The sequence below is a fragment of the Leopardus geoffroyi genome, chromosome A2 (assembly GCF_018350155.1).
Source record: "Leopardus geoffroyi isolate Oge1 chromosome A2, O.geoffroyi_Oge1_pat1.0, whole genome shotgun sequence".
Classification (NCBI taxonomy): Eukaryota; Metazoa; Chordata; class Mammalia; order Carnivora; family Felidae; genus Leopardus; species Leopardus geoffroyi.
Window position 1 is genome coordinate 55,335,787 of NC_059331.1, and position 19,119 is coordinate 55,354,905.

General features: G+C 54.3%; 1 protein-coding gene across 4 annotated transcripts in view; it reads left to right on the top strand.

The window, feature by feature from the left end:
• GRIP2 (glutamate receptor interacting protein 2) overlaps positions 1 to 19,119 on the top strand; it is a 96,108-nt gene that overhangs the window by 66,637 nt on the left and 10,352 nt on the right. For all 4 annotated transcript variants that reach the window (XM_045493923.1, XM_045493927.1, XM_045493925.1 and 1 more), the window contains exons 5-20: positions 357 to 443; positions 955 to 1,030; positions 2,257 to 2,402; positions 3,269 to 3,416; positions 3,529 to 3,698; positions 5,777 to 5,902; positions 6,231 to 6,380; positions 9,006 to 9,192; positions 9,686 to 9,831; positions 10,593 to 10,673; positions 13,462 to 13,528; positions 13,621 to 13,766; positions 14,602 to 14,746; positions 16,632 to 16,771; positions 17,386 to 17,565; positions 18,849 to 19,035. In XM_045493923.1, the coding sequence (XP_045349879.1) occupies positions 357 to 443; positions 955 to 1,030; positions 2,257 to 2,402; positions 3,269 to 3,416; positions 3,529 to 3,698; positions 5,777 to 5,902; positions 6,231 to 6,380; positions 9,006 to 9,192; positions 9,686 to 9,831; positions 10,593 to 10,673; positions 13,462 to 13,528; positions 13,621 to 13,766; positions 14,602 to 14,746; positions 16,632 to 16,771; positions 17,386 to 17,565; positions 18,849 to 19,035 (2,182 nt within the window). The remainder of the gene's footprint in view (positions 1 to 356; positions 444 to 954; positions 1,031 to 2,256; positions 2,403 to 3,268; positions 3,417 to 3,528; positions 3,699 to 5,776; positions 5,903 to 6,230; positions 6,381 to 9,005; positions 9,193 to 9,685; positions 9,832 to 10,592; positions 10,674 to 13,461; positions 13,529 to 13,620; positions 13,767 to 14,601; positions 14,747 to 16,631; positions 16,772 to 17,385; positions 17,566 to 18,848; positions 19,036 to 19,119) is intronic.

Below are 19,119 nucleotides of genomic sequence, written 5' to 3' on the forward strand. Positions count from 1 at the left end.
TGCACAGAGTACAGTGGGCAAGGGTTTAGCCTAGCTCTGAATTTTCAAAGCTGGTCTAAAGTCTTAAGATTTGAATGACTGGAATTCAACCCTGGCCTGAGCCCATAGCCATGGACTCACGTCTGAGTTCTGTCGTGGTCTCTGTGTGAGCCTGGGCAGGCCTCTCTCTAAGTGGGTGTTAGGGTGAAGGGTCCCTTGAAGTCTTGCTTGTCCTACCTGTAAACTGGGGTGGGGGGAAGTTTACCCTCCCTGTAATCTCTGTCTGGTCACCCAATTCTCCCAGAACGAGCTTTGGGGATGTCTATGGCTTGGTGATGTGACTGAGGTACTCAAAGGAGCCCTCTATTTCTCCCCAGCCCCTGAGAACAGCCCAGGGATCGTCACAAAGACAGTGGACGTCTCCCTGTACAAGGAGGGCAATAGCTTTGGCTTTGTCCTCAGAGGTCAGTGTAAGAGTCATACTTGGGGCCAGTAGGTGGGAAGGAGGCTACTGCTAATTCCATGTGTGAACACATGCTTTGCTTTAATGAGGTTGTAGGGATAGGTATATGGATAGATAGGATCGCTTCTTGCTTCTGACTCTAAAGAACCCAGGGCCATTAAGTCAAATGTTAAATGGAAACATTTGCCAAGCAATGAAGGGTGCATGATTGCTGGGAGTGAGATTGAGAACAAAGTTTGGAGCTGCCTAGCAACCAGGGCAAAAAGGGAAGTAGGATGAGATCATAGGAAGGGAAGCAAGCCATTTAAGAAAGGATTTTGGTCACGTTCCCTACTTTTTGTTCCAGCTCTGGGGATTTACAGTTGGTATCTTACAAGAGGGCCCGTGAATAGAAGGGACAGGTCCTAAAACAGATTTAGTTAAGGGAGCCTGTTTAGGGGCTGAGTCGGGGCCTCTAGGCATCAGGGAAAGAGTGGGTAGATGACTGATTCCTCTTGTTGAGTTCTGTCCAGGGGGTGCCCATGAAGATGTACATAAGACCCGCCCGCTCGTCCTGACCTGTGTCCGGCCTGGCGGCCCTGCAGACAGGTGAGCCTGAACCAGAAGAAACCATACAGCCTTTCCCTGCCCTGACTGCCCCCAGCTCCTCTGTGAAGAAGGCAGACCAGAAACCACTGTTCTCTAGATGAGCAAACTGAGGCTCAAAGAGAGGACACACCTTGTTCAGAGTCACTTGGACTTGTTGGTGGAGCAGGACTCAATGCCAAACGGGAGAGACCCCAAGATCTTTCCTCCCCAACAACCTACTGTCTCAGGGGTGGGGAGGGAAGCAAGCCTTGGCATTATGTTGTTCTTCCCTTCCCTGGCTTTAGTTTTCCCCATCTGTGGCATGGGGCGGATACTACAGCCCCTAGGAGTTGCTGTGAGAGATTCGGGGGCCCTGTTAGCAGTGCTGCTATGGCCTCTATAATGCAGCCTCTGGAGTCCTGGCTGTGCCACCCTGCCTGGCTCTGCCTGGGCATAGCCCAGAAGGACCAGGCAGGCAGGGCCAGGAGACGAGAATGTGGGAGACAAACGTGTCCGGTTCCCAGCACCTGAACTCTGACCTCCCCAGTGGGAGAATCTTGGCCATTTTAAGAGAAGCCTGGAACGGCCTTGTCAGAAATCTAAACCCATTCTTGGGACAGAGGCTGTGATGAGCTATTCATAGAACCTCCCAGAATAGCTTTGGCCATCTGTTGGGGCAAGCACTCCAGGGTGGAGATTTGACCCAAACCGAGGTGAACCCCCACTCAGGCCCCTCTCCCGGGGCCCCTGCTGAATTTGTTCCCAGGTGCATTTGTCACCAGGCCAGAATCACTGCTGAGGAGCCAGAGTGGGGGCAGTGAGAGCAGACCTCATGACGGGCAGCATGAAGCCTCCAGACCGCCCCGCCCCTGATGCTGTGTGGCCCTGACAGGGCTGGTGTCCTTTCTGGGCACTGGCATTCTCTTGTATCCCTGGGCGTCCCCACTCAGACATTCTAGGGTTGAGCTGGGGCTATGAATTTATTAAGCACCGAGAAAGGGGGGAGCTGTCAGAGCTGGTCGCTGGTCCCTGGTCCCAGCTATCCTTACTTGCCCGCTTCATTTATTCAGCCGCTTACCCATGGACTCCCTCCTACGTTCCCTCACTCATCATTCCGTCCCTTTCTCCTTCACCCACTGCCTGCCCCTCTCTGTCCCCCGTGCCCCAACCTTTCCCAGCACCCTCTCGGGAGGGCTGTGCACAGTGCTCATTGAGGCCAGGCTGGCTGACCAAGCCCTTCCCTGCAGGGAAGGTTCCTTGAAGGTGGGCGACAGGCTGCTCAGCGTTGATGGGATCCCGCTGCACGGGGCCAGCCACGCCACTGCCATGGCCACGCTGCAACAGTGCAGCCACGAGGCACTCTTCCAGGTGGAGTATGATGTGGCCATCCCAGGTGAGTTGGGGGTCTGAGGACTAGGGTTGGGGCAGAAAGAGGCCCAGGGCTTGGGGCAGGGGGTAGCAGACCCAAATCCTCACCACTGCAAAGGCTCTGTGACCTTGGACCAGCACCTAGCCTCTCTGAGCCTCTCTGGGCAATAAACACTATGTGTCAGGCATTGTTTGAGGCACTAGAGATCCAGGTGAGAGCAATACAGACAAGGCCTCTGTTCTCAGGGAGCTCACCTTCTAGTGGGGAGAGGTGGACAGTAAACAGAATAAATCAAATATGGAAGGCATCAGATAGCAATAAGTGGCATTCTAAAAAAAAAAAAAACAAAACAAAACATCAGGGAGAGATGGGAAAGGCTAGGAGAGAGAAAGGTGATGGTGGCTGGACCAGGCTGGTTGCCTGGGAAGCATAGATAGGTTGCATTCAGGAAATATGATGAAAGTTGATTTGGTCTGATTTGCTGATGTTTGGACACAGTGGCGGGTGTTGGGCAGGGGCGTCGAGAGCACAAGGAGCTAGGTTTCGTATTTAAAGCACTGGGTGGGTTAATGGGGGTGCCATTTTCTGAGATGGGAAAAGGTTGTAGACAAATGGCAGGCTCTCCATAAGTGGGAGCACCTTAGTGTTGTCTAGCAGAGCCGTGGGGTCAGAGCCCCTCAGAGCTGAGTTCCTGACCCTCCTCTGCTGCTGAGTGTTTGTGTGAACTTGGACAAGGCCTTTACCTCCATACGTCTCAGTTTACCCGTCTGTAAAATGGGTACGGTAATCCCTCCCCAGCAGTGGGGGTTAAATTGAGATAGCCGACTGAGGCTGGGGAGGCAAGCGTTCAATATTTGCATTTCGAACTCTTGTCTCCTTCCACGTGCCAGACACAGTGGCCAATGCTTCGGGGCCCTTGATAGTGGAGATAACCAAGACGCCTGGGTCCGCCCTGGGCATCTCGCTCACCACCGGCTCCCACCGGAACAAGTCAGTCATCACTATCGACCGCATCAAGCCGGCCAGTGTGGTGGACAGGTGAGACACACTGGGTGCTGCCCCCGTAGTGGCCAGGGATGGACGGGGGAGAGGCCACCTTGAGCTCTCTCTGGCCAGACCAGCCTCCCCTTTCATTCTCCCGCTTGGCCAGGAGTGGGGCCCTACATGCTGGAGACCACATCCTGTCCATTGACGGCACCAGCACAGCACACTGCTCGCTTCTGGAGGCCACCAAGCTCCTGGCCAACGTGTCAGAGAAAGTGCGACTAGAGATCCTGCCAGCACCCCAAAGTCGGCGGCCCCTGAAACCGTCAGAGGCAGGTGGGTCCCCTTGGAGGGTCTCAGCCCCCAAACCTGAGGGCGGATGGGAAGGATTGCACAGGGTCCCAGAGGCCTAGGACTGTAGCCCTGGGCAGGCTAAAATTTACTGGAACAAATGTCCGCTCCCATGGGGAAGCTCAGACTCTCAAGTGCAGCAGCTGAGGCTGGGCTGGTGGGGCAGAGAAACAACGTGAATGTTTCAGTGTTGACAGTCTGCTGGGGTGGGTGTCCCAAGGCTGTTTCCGTCACTCTTTGTATTAATAGAAATACAACGGCTAGACCAAGGTTGGGGACAGTCCTTCTGTGCTCTGTGCTACTCAGAGCTTAGATCTGGGCTCAGCTTACCGTCCTCAGCAGGACCAGAGGGGGCAGCCAGTCAGGAGGACCGAGAGCCCCACCTTTTGAGGAGTTGGGGGCTCCCAGACCAGAGCAGAGAGCTGGGTGCAAGGCAGTCCAAGAGCAGAGGAAGCAGGTGGTCTAAGAGACCAGAGGGCAGAGCTGAACTTGGGGCAGGGAAGTGCCTCTAGCATTCTAGACCTTGGGCTTTGGGTTCAAATGCCAGCGCTGCCCCAGCTGAACAGCCTCTGCATCTCTCAGCCTCCGTCGCCTCGTCCGTAAATGGGAGTGACGACCCCACATGCACAGGCTTGGGAGAAGTTAACCGAGGTAGAGGATAGAGCACAGCCCAGGGGTGTGAATCCCAGCCTGGCACTCCCGATTGATCATCTGGGAGAGAAAGAAAGCCCCCAAATAAAATGCGGGGAGATAGGTGTTGGGGAGGGTCCATCTGTGTGGTCTCTGCCAGGGTCTGAAAAGGCCCCATCAAGCCACAGCCAGGGCCTGACACGGAAGGCTTTGGGGCTTGAGCTGGAGTCACATATGGAGCACCTGCTGTGGGCTGGGGCTTCCCATGGGTCGCCTCCTTTCATCCTCGGGATGAGTCCGTGAGGTCAGTATTGCTGTTATTCCACTTTCCAGAGGAGGTTGAGGCAGCTGAGGCTCAGAGAGGCACCCCTGAGGTGCCTCATGAGGGCACACGGCTGCCGACAGCCCTCCTGGCCCTTGTGGGCCTCCGCTAGGTGCCAGGCACTGCTCTAAGCACGTCCTATGTGGTAGCTCGTTCACATCCTCCCCGTTATCCTGGGAGGCAGCCACTATCTTAGCCCCATTATACAGATAATGACAGTGAGGCACAGAGGGGCCAAGTGGCCTGTCTCAAGGACCTGGCAGCTGGCTCCTGAGTTGGCTTGTGTGCCGTGCCCTCCCTGTGTGGGATGGAGGTGCTGCACAGGGGGTGGAGTCACTGGGCTGAGATAGCTGGGTTCTCACTCATCCGTCCATGGACACGTTGCACCAGGCTGGCCCCCCCGAAAGCCCCACAGCAGAAGGAAGAGCCAAGGCGGGACCTGGGGCAGTCTGGGAGGAGGCGTTGCATGGCAGCTGGTTTAGAAGATCTGGTGGGGCAGGTGGGGGAGGCAGGATCGCTGGAGTCCCGTGGGAAGCAGATGGAGGAGAGTGCAAAGAATTCATCTGGGGGTAAAGCCTGCGGACGTTTGGAGGGCAGGGGGCGGGAAGCCAGAGCATCTTCAGACTGCAGTGCAGGGGTGAGCAGACCTCGGCCAGCTCCTCGGCCCTGGAGCATAGGTTGCCTCAAGAGCCCAGCATGGGGTGGAAACAGCCAGGCCCTAGTGCTCCCATGTGCTCAGCCCCTGGCCAGGGCTGCCCAGGCCACAGCACCGCAGTAGATCCTAAAGGCGCAGGGGCCCAGTGGGGTCTGCCAGCCGTGCTGCCCAAAGCTGATGGGCCAGTTCTCAGGCTGGGCCTGCTTTCCCTCCCATCCTGGCTGCCACCTGGCTGAGAGCTGAGCACAGTGCCTGGCACGTAGTGGGGGGGTTCGGGACACATGAGCGGCATCCGAATGAGTGCCTGGCTTGGCTCTGGGGAAACTCGGGCTGTCTGGTCCTGCTCTTCTCGCTTCATCCTGCAGATGGGAGCCTGGCCTCCAGGGGGGCGTGGTGAGTCCAGACTCGATCAGTCCCTAACACCTGCACCTCTGTCTCCTCTTCCTTGGGTCACAGTGAAGGTGCAGAGGAGCGAACAGCCACATCGCTGGGACCCCTGCGTGCTCTCCTGCCACAGCCCGCGGCCCGGCCACTGCAGGACGCCCACCTGGGCCACACCTGCCGGCCAGGACCAGAGCCGATGTAATGTGCCCATCTCACCATGGCTTGTGCATGTTTCATAGGGGAGGAAACCAAGACGCAGAAAAGTTAGGGGATCTGCCCGGTATTACCCAGCACATTAGTGGCGACATGAGCCTGGCAGCTGGGTTTCACCAGGTCTGTGAAAACCCTGCAGTCTTTGAGGCCCAGAGTGGGAGAGACTTACCTGAGGTCACACAGCCAGGGGTTGAGGTGAAAGGGGGAGTGCGTCCCCATGTCGCCTTGTGCTGGGGTGGCTGCCTAGCACCCACTGTGTGGCAAGGTGGCAGGCCCTTCTGGGATTCACGGGGCTGTGCTCTCATCTCCCCAGCCTTGTCCTCGACTCCCTTTTCCTCTCCGACCATGAATCATGCCTTCCCCTGCACCAACCCCAGCACCCTTCCCCGTGGATCCCACCCCATGAGCCCCCGGACCACAATGGGGCGGAGGAGGCAGCGAAGAAGGGAGCACAAGAGCTCATGTAAGTAAGCCATGGGCTCTTCCCTCCGCTTTGAGCTACGTGTATGCCTGATCCTGAGAGATTTACCGAAGTATGGGGGCATTTGGGGCAGGGCCCCAGTTCTATGTTTGTGGGGTCATTAAGTAGCATGAGTGGTATGCCAGACTGCCTTGGATGGTTGGGTAGGTTGTGCAGTGTACAAGGATGCACCTGATGAGTTCCAGTTACTTTGTACATTTATTATGGAAAATTCCCAGCAGGTGATAGCACCTCACCATCAAAGAGGCACCTCACCTTAAAGTGCCTTGAGGAGAGGATACCTGAATCTGAAAAGCTTTCCTCTTTCAGATTTGCACAAAGGTCTTGCAGGAACTCCATTTCATTTTCTTTCGTTCTGGATTCGTTCTGATCCATTCAAGGAGAAAGTGTGAGCATGGTGCAGCTACGTCTTTACCGCTTCTCTGACATTTTTTAATTTCCCCTAAGACAAAGACATGTAGGCCTGAGGCCAGCCATCCAGCATGTGGTAATTTTCACGTTTAGTCTGTATGTATATATACACATATGTGTAGACATATACACATATATACACACATGTATAGATTTCTACTTACCTTTTGTTTATAGTAATTTCTATTTGCAATCACTGTATATGTAGTTCCCTTTTGAAATGAAGGTATAAGTATTTTAAAAAGTGAGTAAATGTAAAGACAAATAGTAGTGAATGATAATGCAGGAGACGTGTGGAAATAGCAAAAGTCACGAGAATGCCAAGAATTTTGAAGTCTTTCCTGGGAAAAGTCCTTCCTTTGTTGACGTAGAGAGTTTATCCAGCCTTCTGCTCTGTGAGTTGTAGAGGCCTCCAGGAAGGATGAAAGGTTAACTGGGCCATTTGGAATTGAACCAGGTGAGGGAGAAAAGGAATACAAATCTCCTGGAAAGGAGCTAAATACGGTTATGAGCTTCCTGGAAGCCAAGGTGAAAATGGAAACATTTCAGAGTCAGATGAGAGATTAAAATACGTCTTTACCAACCTCCTTTGTCAACCACCAAAGCTGGAGGTGTGTAGGTAAAAAGATTCAGAAATGCTGTTCATAGGCAGGGGCATGTGGAGGCTAAGGGCTCTTGGGACACCTTTACCTGTCCCTTTCCTAAGATGGATGACTAGTAAAGTATTGTTATTATTATTATTATAATTGATGATAACCATTAGTTAATTAGTTAAACGTTTTGAACACCTCCTATATACCAAGCACCATTCTTGTTATTAGGGATGGAACTATGAAAATTATAGCAATACAACATATGCAACAATACAATATATTACACAGATTGTAACATGTAATATAAAGTATAACAAAATAGTAATAAAGGCATAATAGTATAATAGAATTCATAATAGAATTAAATATAATAAATTATATTTAATACATAATACCTATTAATAATACAGATATTTTTATATCTGGAATATAAAACAATATATATTAAGTAACATAATGTATCAAACAGATACAAAATTTTCATATGATCCAGCAGTTCCACATTGATATATGCCCAAGAGAAATGAAAATATATGTCATGTCTACCCAAAAACTTATACATGAATACTCGTAGCAACATTATTCATTTTAGCCAAAAGGTGGAAACAACCCAGATGTCCATCAAGAGATGAATGGATAAGGGCGCCTGGGTGGGTCAGTTGGTTGAGCGTCCAACTTTTGGTTTCGGCTCAGGTCGTGATCCCGGGGTTGTGGGATCGAGCCCTGCATCGGGCTTCTCCCTGAGCATGGAGCCTGCTTAGGATTCTCTCTCCCTCTCCCTGTGCCCTGTCCTGCTGTCATGCACGCTCTCTCTCTCAAAAAGAGAGAGAAAGAGAGAGAGAGAGAGAGAGAGAGAGATGAATGGTTAAAGAAAATGTGGCGTATTCATACTGTGGGATGTTATTTAGCCTTATAAAGGAGAACCTTGAAAATATTATGCTTAGTGACAGAAGCCAGACACAAAAGACCACATATTATAGGATTGCATTTACAGGGAATGTCTAGAATAGGCAAACCCATAGAGAAGAAAATAGATTAGAGGTTGCTTAGGGCCGAGAGAGATGGAAGGATCTGGAGCACTAGGTAAAAGGAATGGGGTTTCTTTCTGAGATGATGAAAGGATTCTACATTTGATTGTGCTGATGGTTGTACTACATTGTTAATATACTGTAACACACTAAGTTGTACACTTTAAATTGGTGAATGCTATGTTAGGTGAATTGTATCTCAATAAAGCTGTTACCACAAATAGCATACTATGTATTATGGTATTATACTAGCATTAGAGCAACACTAACCCAACATAACATCACAATCCTCTGTTTTACAGAGGATTTTACAACATCACATCACACATCACAGTCCTCTGTTTTACAACATGGCAGTCCCAGGGGCTGTCTCCCTTAATCCTTGTCACGGCCCTGCTGGGTGGGAATCCCCTGCTGTGCAGATGAGGAGAGCACTGCCCAGAACAGGCTGTGACTCCCTGGGCCACTCACTTGCCCGTCTGACTCCAGGTTCTTGAGCCTAGGAATGGGTTGGTTCTGGCCCGAAGGGCTCCCTGGGACTGCCCACCTGACAGCCATGCCCACCTGTCCTGCAGTGTCACTGGCCTCCAGCACGGTGGGGCCAGGGGGACAGATCGTGCACACGGAGACCACGGAGGTCATACTCTGCGGAGACCCCCTCAGCGGCTTCGGCCTCCAGCTCCAGGGTGGCATCTTTGCCACCGAGACCCTTTCTTCCCCTCCGCTCGTGCGCTTCATCGAGCCCGACAGCCCAGCAGAGAGGTGAGCCAACTTCCCCTGCCCCACTGGGCCTGCCACTCTCCAACTCAGGGCTCACAGACAGCCAGGGAAACTGAGTCACATGCCAAGCCTGGCTTCACAAGTATATCTCGCTCTGCCATCCCATCAACTCCGTCATCAGCCCCACTTTACAGATGAGGAAACTGAGGTGCAGAGAAGCTGATGCATTGCCCAGGGTCACGCAGCTTGTGAGTGCCCCAGGACTGGAACCCCTGTCTGCCTGAAGCCAGAGTCCTCTATATACATATCTTCTAAGGCACGCATCACCCCCCTTGGGCAGACAGAGAAGCTGAGGCCCAGCAAGTTCACTCCCTTAGCCAGAGTCACGTGCTGAATGGCCTGAGAATGTACAGCTGGTATAGGGCCGAGCTGGGAGTCATACCCCGAGCCTGCCCCTGCATGGCATTCCTGTCCCCCGGGGATAGCCGTGCTGGTAACGGAACTTCTTCTCTCCGCGGGGCTGCCCGGGATTCAGGTGTGGGCTGCTGCAGGTGGGAGACCGGGTCCTGTCCATCAATGGTATTGCCACCGAGGACGGGACGATGGAGGAAGCTAACCAGCTGCTGCGGGACGCAGCGCTGGCCCACAGGGTGGCACTGGAGGTCGAGTTTGATGTGGCAGGTGAGTGAGTGTCCCTACCTCCCCCCTCGCCCTTGGGGACCTTGTGCTCCCTCCTGTCCTGTGCTCTCGCCCGGTGCACGTGCCCCTCCACCCCCATCCCACCCCCCCGCACAGCAACCCTTCTGCCTGAGCATTTGCAGCGTGTGCCTGAGCACCAGCACCAGGAAGGCACTGGCCGGGGAGGCAGGAATTCTGCACACCAGTGGGAGCGTTGATGAGGGAGTTTTGTGCCGAAACAGGACCGAGGGAGGGCAGAGGGGGGCTGAAAACATTCCCTGCCCCTCTGCAGGGCTTAGGCAAAGAACCCCACACAAAAACTCAGTTAGACGTTCTGGTCTTGTGATTTCCACATTCTGTGACTTTGGACACTCCCTCCCACCACCCATCCTCAGCTTCCCCAACTTGAACTGGTGAATAGAGACCTACTACAATGGATATTGTTGGGTTAGATGAGATAAATCGTGTGGAAACACCAAGCTAAGGCCCGGCACGTAGTAGGTGCTTGGTAGATTGTTACTGGGTCTGAACTGGGTTGGCTGGCCGTCATGGGGCCTGGGCGCCAGCCCCAAATCTGCTCTGACCAGATGGGTTGTCTTGGGCAAATGCCAGCTCACCATGCCTCAGTTCTCTCATCTGTCAGGTGGAAGACGCAGGATGGGGTTGGGATGGTGACTTTTTGCAGTCTTTCCCAGCTGGCCTACTGGGACTCCCTGAGTCTTCTCCCTCAGGCCTCACATGAGTCCACGTGTGTTTGCCTGCAGAGTCCGTCATCCCAAGCAGCGGTACCTTCCACGTGAAGCTGCCCAAGAGGCGTGGAGTGGAGCTGGGCATCACCATTGGCTGTGAGTCCCTCCCCGCCATGCAGTCCCCACACCGAGTGAGCCTCCTGCTGGGGGAAAGCACACACCTCCAGCCTAGAAGAGGGGGTGCTCCAGGTGGGAGGGCTGGCTTGGGTTCCCTCTCCCTGCAACGCTCAGCTCTGTGTCCTTAGGCGACACCCTAGCTGCTGGGAGCGTCAGTTTCCCATTCTGCACAATGGGAGTTTCCTGGCCATCTGGCTCTCCCAGTGGGATTAAGTGGCTTGTAAGGCACCAAACACGTGGGCCAGATTGGTTTTTTATTTGTTTTTTGTTGTTGTTGTTTTTTACCTTCACATTCCCAGTAGTGGGAGGATGAAAACAGAAGAGTAGAATGCACAAGCATAGGGACCTTCAGAACCCTCCCATGGCTTCATCCTACTCTGAGTAAAAGCTGAAGTCCTCACGGCTGATGAGGCCTTTGTGATCTGGTCCTAGTGATCTCTGACTTCATCTCCTGCCATCCCTCCATCATGCCCCACCAGCCACTGCTGGCCTCCTGGTTGATCCTTGAACACACTGCTCCTTCCAGCCTCAGGGCCTTTGCACTGGCCGTTCCCTCTGCCCTCTTTCCCACCATTTGCTCAAATGGCACCTTTGGAAGTCCTTTCCTACCACCCTGATTTACACTTGCCCTACCCTCCACATGGCCCCTTCCATACTTTCTTTTTCTCCACAGCATGCTTCATCAGTTGACAAACTATGTACAGTTGGCCCTTGAACAACATGGGTTTTAACTGTGCAGGTCCACTTAAACGTGGATTTTTTCCGATAAATACAGTACGTCCTGTAAATGCATTTTCTCTTCCTTATGATTTTCTTTTTTTTTTTTTTATTTTTTTTTAACGTTTATTTATTTTTGAGACAGAGAGAGCCAGAGCATGAATGGGGGAGGGTCAGAGAGAGAGGGAGACACAGAATCCAAAACAGGCTCCAGGCTCTGAGCTGTCAGCACAGAGCCCGACGCGGGGCTCGAACTCACGGATCGCGAGATCATGACCTGAGCCGAAGTCGGCCGCTTAACCGACTGAGCTACCCAAGCACCCCCTTTCCTTATGATTTTCTTAACATTTTCCTTTTTCTAGCATACTTTAAGAACACAGTATATGATACATATAACATACAAAGTTCATGTTAATCAATTGTATTATTTGTAAGGTGCCCATTCGACCGTAGGCTATTAGTAGTTAAGTTTTGGGGGAGTCAAAAGCTGATATTCAACTGCATGGGGAGACAGCACCCCTAACCCCCACATAGTTCAAAGGCCAGCTGTACTTTAAAATGTTGTTGATTATCTGTGTCCCCCACCAGACTGGTAGCCCCAGGAGGGTGGGGATTTTTGTTTTGTTCCCTCTCCCTCTCCCTTGCACATACATAGTAGAGATTCAACTGTGTCCTGGGGATCCTGAAGGGAAAGACGTTGGGTTAAGGGGTGGAGACACCCCCCGGCTGGCTGTAGCATTGCCACCCCCACCGCCCTGCTGAGGTGACCTCCTGGTGGGTGTCCACTCTGGCCAGGGCAGCACACACACTGGTAGGCTGACCCCAGGTCAGGCAACAGATGCTTGGACCTCATTCCCCAGGGAGATTCAGGGAGCCCCAGAGAACAGAAGACCAGGATTGCAGTCCTTGTGTGAAATGATCCTCAGTCCCCACCCTGGGCTTGACAGAGGGTGACTGCAGCTCCTTCCTTCCCCAGACTCCACAGTCAATGGAGGTGGAAGTTTAAGCACTCTGGGAGGGGAGAAGCTGCTTCCAGCCCAGGAACCTCTGGGTAGGGCTGCCAGATACAGTTGCACAAGTTGCACATGACACAAAGATGCCCATTTGAGGTAGACTTACAATTTTATTACATCAGTTGGAAGAGGTGCCCTTGTCTCATCTGCAAAGATGCCACATGGGCTAGAAGAGGCTCCTACCATCTGGTCACTAATGGGAAAACCCATCCGCCCAGATGGATTCTTTCTGCAAGAAAACTTAGCTATTCATGCAGCACCCATTGTCTTAGGTCACGTTTCCCCAGAAAGAGCTTCTTAGACAGAGTTATGTTCCGGGGGTCTGCTGAAAAGGGCTCTTGGAATCACCACCTGTGCGAGGTGAAGGATGTGGGGCTGGGCAGATGGAGGAGCTGGGTTGTGATGCGACCACAGCAGGTGGCTCAGCCAATCCCACGGAGAGCCCGAGGGCCAAGAAGGCTTTGGAAGTTGTCCTGAATGAGGCTGGGAGCCAGGCCTTTGCACCTCTGTTGGACCAGGCTGTACCCAGGAGCTGCATAACCTTGGGTGAGGCTGTTCTCTTGGTCAGAGGCAGTTTCCAGAGAGGGAGCCCCCTGTGGGCCATTCAGCTAGCACTCCCTGCAGATGGGAGAAAGGAAAACTCAATTGTGGAAGGGTTACCCAGTTCCTGGGTCGTGGCCCTGTGCCAGGTGGGAGTCCCTGACACAGCCCCTGAAGGAGTTCGCAGTTTGCTGGGGGATGGGCTGAGCAGAAGGGAAAAGCGCTGATGTGGACTGAGCACCTATTATGTGCCAGGATCCATGTTAGGTTTTGCTTTGTCTAGTTTGATCTCATGACATCTCCATGAGTTCTGTGGCATCCCCCCTCCATTTTACAGAGTGGAAACTGAGGCAGAAAGGGGGCTGATTTGCTCACGGTCACCCAGACAGGAAGCAGTGAAAGCAGGACATGCTCTAACTCCTGACCCCTCCAAATTCCCTGAGGCTGAGGTGGTCAAAGGTCAGATTCATGCTTCTCCCCCCTCCCCCTACCCCCAGCGACCAGCAGGAAGCGAGGAGAGCCCCTCATCATCTCTGACATCAAGAAGGGCAGCGTGGCACACAGGTAGGGCTGGCCCTGGGCACAGGGCAGGGGGAGTAATCCAGGGGGAGTAGCGTGTGCCAGCCTCTTTCTGTCCCCCACCCCTGCTCATGCAGGACCGGCACCCTTGAGCCAGGCGACAAGCTTCTGGCCATCGACAATATCCGCCTGGACAACTGCCCCATGGAGGACGCTGTGCAAATCCTGCGGCAGTGCGAGGACCTGGTGAAGCTGAAGATCCGGAAGGACGAGGACAACTCCGGTATGGCCCCTGCCCGGCCCTGCCGCCTCTCGGTCCACCCCCGGATGATGGGTTCCCAGCTTGCAATTTGGGGTTCCCTCTGGCCAAGGAGGGAGGGAGGCAGGCTGCTGGTGCAGGCTCCTTGAATGAACAGATGCAGGGAGGAGCCCCAGCACAGATGTGTCACCATCCCTGGGGCTGCCTGGGTCCTCTGCGCCCAGCACAAAGCCTAGCAGAGGGGACCCCCAGGGGGCAGCAGCGAGCAGATGAGTGGGCAGGGCAGGGATGCCTCAATGATCGCACCCTGCACGGGCAGTGCGTGAGTGAAGAAGTAAAAGCTGTGACACCTCTGAGGCCAGATGGGTGACAGAAGTGAGTGAACTGGACAGAAGGTAAGAAAAATGTATACAGGTTGGGGAGGCAGTAGGGAGGGGTGAGGCTTGTGGTCCCTGGAGAGCCAATCCCTTATTCAGAGAGGCAACTCCTACCCTGGGAAGGATGCTGTCTTGTGGGCAAAACTTCTTCTAAGTTTTCTTTTTTAAAGAAAGCTGGAAATCTGGTTTCTTCTTCTCATTATTGTTATTTTGTGTCATGCATGAAATCTATATTTTAGAGTGTTGGGTTCATGGTGTTTGGGTGCCAGAAAACATTTCTGGAGGGCAGAACATTTCTGAAGATGGCATCAGGGTCCCCAGGTTGTGCCATCCAAAGTCATGGCAGGAGTGAGTGGGTGAACTAACAAATGAGTGAGTGCGAGCGGGAGTGAGTAAGGACACCAAGGTATTGGGGGCTGGGGGCATCCATCTCCTGGGTCCTGCCCCACTGCACCCCGCCCTGATAGGTGCCACCTTTGCAGATGAACAGGAGACCACGGGTGCCATTAGCTACACAGTGGAACTGAAACGTTACGGGGGTCCCCTGGGTATCACCATTTCGGGAACAGAGGAGCCTTTTGACCCCATTGTCATCTCAGGCCTCACCAAGCGTGGTCTGGCTGAGAGGTGAGCCAGGATTCTGGGTGGGGGATGCATGGGGTGGGCCCAGGGACCCTCATGGGGCAGGGGTTGTGCTTTGAGAACAGCTGAACTGGATTCTGACCTTGGTTCCAACGTTGACATTCTGGGTGACATCAGGACTGTCCCTTCCCTCTCTGAGCCTCAGTTCCACAGAGGTAGGCCAGCCCCTCCCTGGCTGACCTCTCCAGCTTCAGCAGGTGCCAGATAAATGTATGCCAACTCTCCTCTCTCTCCCAACGTGGAGATTCCTGGAGATTTCTGGAAAGTCAGCATTATGAGCCTTTTTGGAGCACCTGCTGTGTGCCTTCAATCCTGGCACAGCATGGGGCTTTTCTGCAGGCATTATGGGCCCCCCTGCTGTCCTCTCCTCTGGGGAAGGTGTGAGAAAGAGGGTGCCCCAGGCTGGCCAGACTGGGGGGAGCAGGTGAATCTGGGGCCCAGAGGTAGAACAGGGCCCCATGGGGGTCACAAGGGGTGGTCCCAGTCTGGAGAGATGCAGCTTTCTCCAGCCACTGAGAGGAACTGGCTGTAAAGGGAGAGACTGGGCAGGTCTGGAGGGGGCAGGCTGGGCCCCTGGGGGAGGACACAAAGCAGGAAGGGCCACGTGGTGCCGCAGTGGGACAGAGGGGGCTGAGGAGTGTGGTTCCTGGCTCCCTGTTGGTGTCCTTGCTCCCGGAGCGCCCCCTGCTGGCCCACTCTAGGGGCCGGTGTGGATGGTTCTCACCTCAAGTATGTTCATCTACTCCCACGTTTACTGGGTACCTACTATGTGGCGGCTCATTCTGGACGCTGGGAGCACAACAGACAGTCCCCCGTGCCCTCACTGGGCTGATCTAGCTTGGTGCTGTCTAGCTGCAGTGTAATGCGAGCCACACATTTAATTATCAACTTCCCGGTAGCCGTATTAGAAAAATAAAGAGAAATAAAACGAATCTTACGTATGTATTTATTTCAACACGTAATCAATATACAAATGATTAATGAGATAGTTTACACTATTTTTTTAATTGTGTCTTCAGAATCTGGTGCGTAGTTTGCCTAAGTCAAGGCGTCTCAGTTTGTGGCAGCCACGCTATGGGGCCCAGTAGCCACAGGCGGCTGCCGAACTGGACAGACCTCCCTCCCTCACTCAGCCCGCCACCCCCCTGACTTACTCAGTCCCCTGGACTCCTGGGGAGCTTGGTGGGCGGTGCCCACCTGCAGCTGCTTTCCCTGCTCTCAGTGCTGGCTGTTCCTCAGGATCCCCTTCCCCAGCCCGATTCCCAGGGATACCATTTAATTGGCCAGGCGTGGGGGCCAGGCATGTGCATGTTTAGAAAAGCTCCTCAGGTAATTCTAATGGTGTCCAGGCAGAAACCCACTGGACCGGATCAATGCTGCTGCCTGGCCTTGCCAGCCCCTTGCATCCCCTTGTGAGGTCGCCTGGGCACCCTGTGCTCATTCTCTAGGTGAGGAAGCTGAGGCCCAGGGAAAGGGAAAGGCTGTCCATGGAGAGAAGCATGAATCCCTTCCACCCATCCATCTTTCAGTTAGAATTAGGGAAAGTAAGTTTATCACTCTCATTTACGGGCTCCAGATCATGTAGTTAGTTGACAGCTGCTCTGCGCGATTCAGACCGTGCTCAGAACTCATGCTTCACCCTGCTTCCAGAACCTGCCTTTACAGTCAGGCAGGATAATCCCTCCCCTCCCAAATTCTAGACTTTGTACTTCCGTTCATACCACCAGAGATCACACTTGCCTTCTGTTGCAGCTGGGTTTGATTGAGGTCCGTCGGGCTTGTGCCTTGGGGTTCCTGATCTCCCTGAGGGCAGACCCCCACCCTGAAGCCTCGACCGTGTCTTGTTCTCTGTCCTGTGCCCCCTCCCCAGGACTGGCGCTATCCACGTTGGGGATCGCATCCTGGCCATCAACAGCGTCAGCCTCAAGGGCCGGCCTCTGAGTGAGGCCATCCACCTCCTGCAGGTGGCTGGTGAGACTGTCACACTGAAGATCAAGAAGCAGCTAGACCGTGAGCCTCACCCCACCACCTGGGGGCCCTCAGCCCATGTGGGAACCCCTCTGTGCCCAGCCTCATGGAATCCCCACCAAACCCCACAGAGGCGGGAAGGCACCTGGGACAGCTGAGGAGATGAGACTCAGAAGGGTCACAGCTTGTATGGGGCAGAGTCTGGGCCTGAACCACCCACTGTCTTCATTGCCTCCTGCCTCTCACAGCTGCTCGTTATGCCTTCGGGCCGTACCTGTCCTTTCCTCAGTTTCCCCCGATTTGTACCCTGTACCTTGGCAAGCGAGGCCACCACCCGCCGTGGAAGGAGTCTTCAGGGTCTTCCTTCTGACCCGGGCCCCACTGTTGCTCACCCTGTGACCTTGGGCATGTTGTGCACACACAACGCCACGAGGCCCAGCTCAGAGAACTCAGCCTCCGTTTTCCTCTCTGTGAAATGGGTTTGCCCTTTGGTGTACCACCTCCCTCATATCAGGGGGCCCAGCAGCAGGCTCGGGGGGAGTGCTCAGTGCCTGTGAGTTCCCAAACCAGACTGAAGTGGGGAAACTGAGGCTCACTGAGCATCTCTGTCTCTGAGGTCAGAGGCCAGTGGCAGTGACACCCCCTTTCCATCCCAGGCCCCCTCCCACACCGCAAGTCGGGCAGCCTCAGCGAGGCCAGCGATGCAGATGAGGACCCTCCAGAGGCGCTCAAAGGGGGCTTGCTGGCAGCCCGGTTCTCCCCTGCCGTACCCAGCGTGGACAGTGCTGTGGAGTCCTGGGACAGCTCGGCCACAGAGGGGGGGTTTGGGGGCCCAGGTAACACTTCATCGCCTATAAGCAACATGTTCTCTCTGGGCCGCCCCAGCTGCCAGGCCTTTGTAGGGGCTGCTCCCTCTGCCTAATCCTTCCTCCTCCTCTCCCAGCTCCTTCCTTCAGGGACGCTTCCTGGAGGCAGACCCTCCTGGGCCACGTCAGCCATTCCCAGGGCCCCTCACTGCTCAGAGCATGGACCCCAGGCCTTCACACATCTTTTGATTAGCATCCATAGCACCTCAGCTGGCTATTCAGAGTTCCCCACCCTGAGGTTAGGGACCAAGCTGGCCATACTTCTGTCTTTGTCATTCCCAGCCCAGGACCCTGCACACAGCAGGTGCCCAATCAATGTTTATTGCATCCGTGGAGTCCTGGGCAAAAAACCCCTTCCCACCTCATCTCGCAAGACCCAGCCTTAAAGTGGACACCTCCGTGGGGCGCCTGGGTGGCGCAGTCGGTTAAGCGTCCGACTTCAGCCAGGTCACGATCTCGCGGTCCGTGAGTTCGAGCCCCGCGTCAGGCTCTGGGCTGATGGCTCAGAGCCTGGAGCCTGTTTCCGATTCTGTGTCTCCCTCTCTCTCTGCCCCTCCCCCCGTTCATGCTCTGTCTCTCTCTGTCCCAAAAAAAAATAAATAAAAGTTGAAAAAAAAAAATTTAAAAAAAAAATAAAATAAAATAAAGTGGACACCTCCAGGCCACCCTCTTAGGACACGAGCTCCCCTGCCCATGCGTGTTGAGACCCATAGGTAGCTTTGGAGGTTGGGGGCATTTGACTGCAGCAGCTGGCCTTCTGGCCTCTGCAACACAGAGCCACAGGGGCTCCCCAAGGCCAAGCTCAGAGAACTAGTGGAGCGAGGCTTCTAAGTGCCCTCAGGTGGCTCCCAGGCCCTGTCCTCACTGTCTGTATATCTGCCTTCCCTGGGGTCTCTGCTTCCCCATCACAAGTACTTGATCAGTATCTCTTAGCTTACTCCCGGGGCAGGGTCGTCAGAGCTCCCAAAGGCAGGCAGAGAGGAATGGTCAAAATAGTGAAACTCCTTCCCGTGCAGGGGCAGCTGGGCGAAGCTTGATGGAGGCGGGATAGGGTCCTGGAGCCCTGGGCATTAACTCTTCTGCTGGGTGATTCAGAGGGTTCTGGGTGGCGGCTGGGCCCTCAGGGGACTCTGGGTAGTCATGCAGGTCCAGACGGGGCAAAGACCTATCCACGGTCACCCAGCACAGCTGGAAAAGGGGCAGAAAGGAGGGTGAGCTATACCCTCTCAGACACCCCCCTCTCCACCTGCCAGGCTCCTACACTCCACAGGCGGCAGCTCGGAATGTGACCCCCCAGGAGTGGCGGCCCAGCCGGCTGAGAAGCAGCCCCCCACCCACGGAGCCCCGGAGGACAAGCTACACCCCGGCCCCCACAGACGAGAGCTTCCCCGAGGAGGAGGAGGAGGAGGAGGAGGAGGAGGACTGGGAGCCACCAACTAGGTCTGTGGTGGCAACACCATGAGGGAGGAGGCAGTCACGGTCTCCTGGCTAGGATGGGTGAGGGTCCCTGTGCCACAGTAGGGG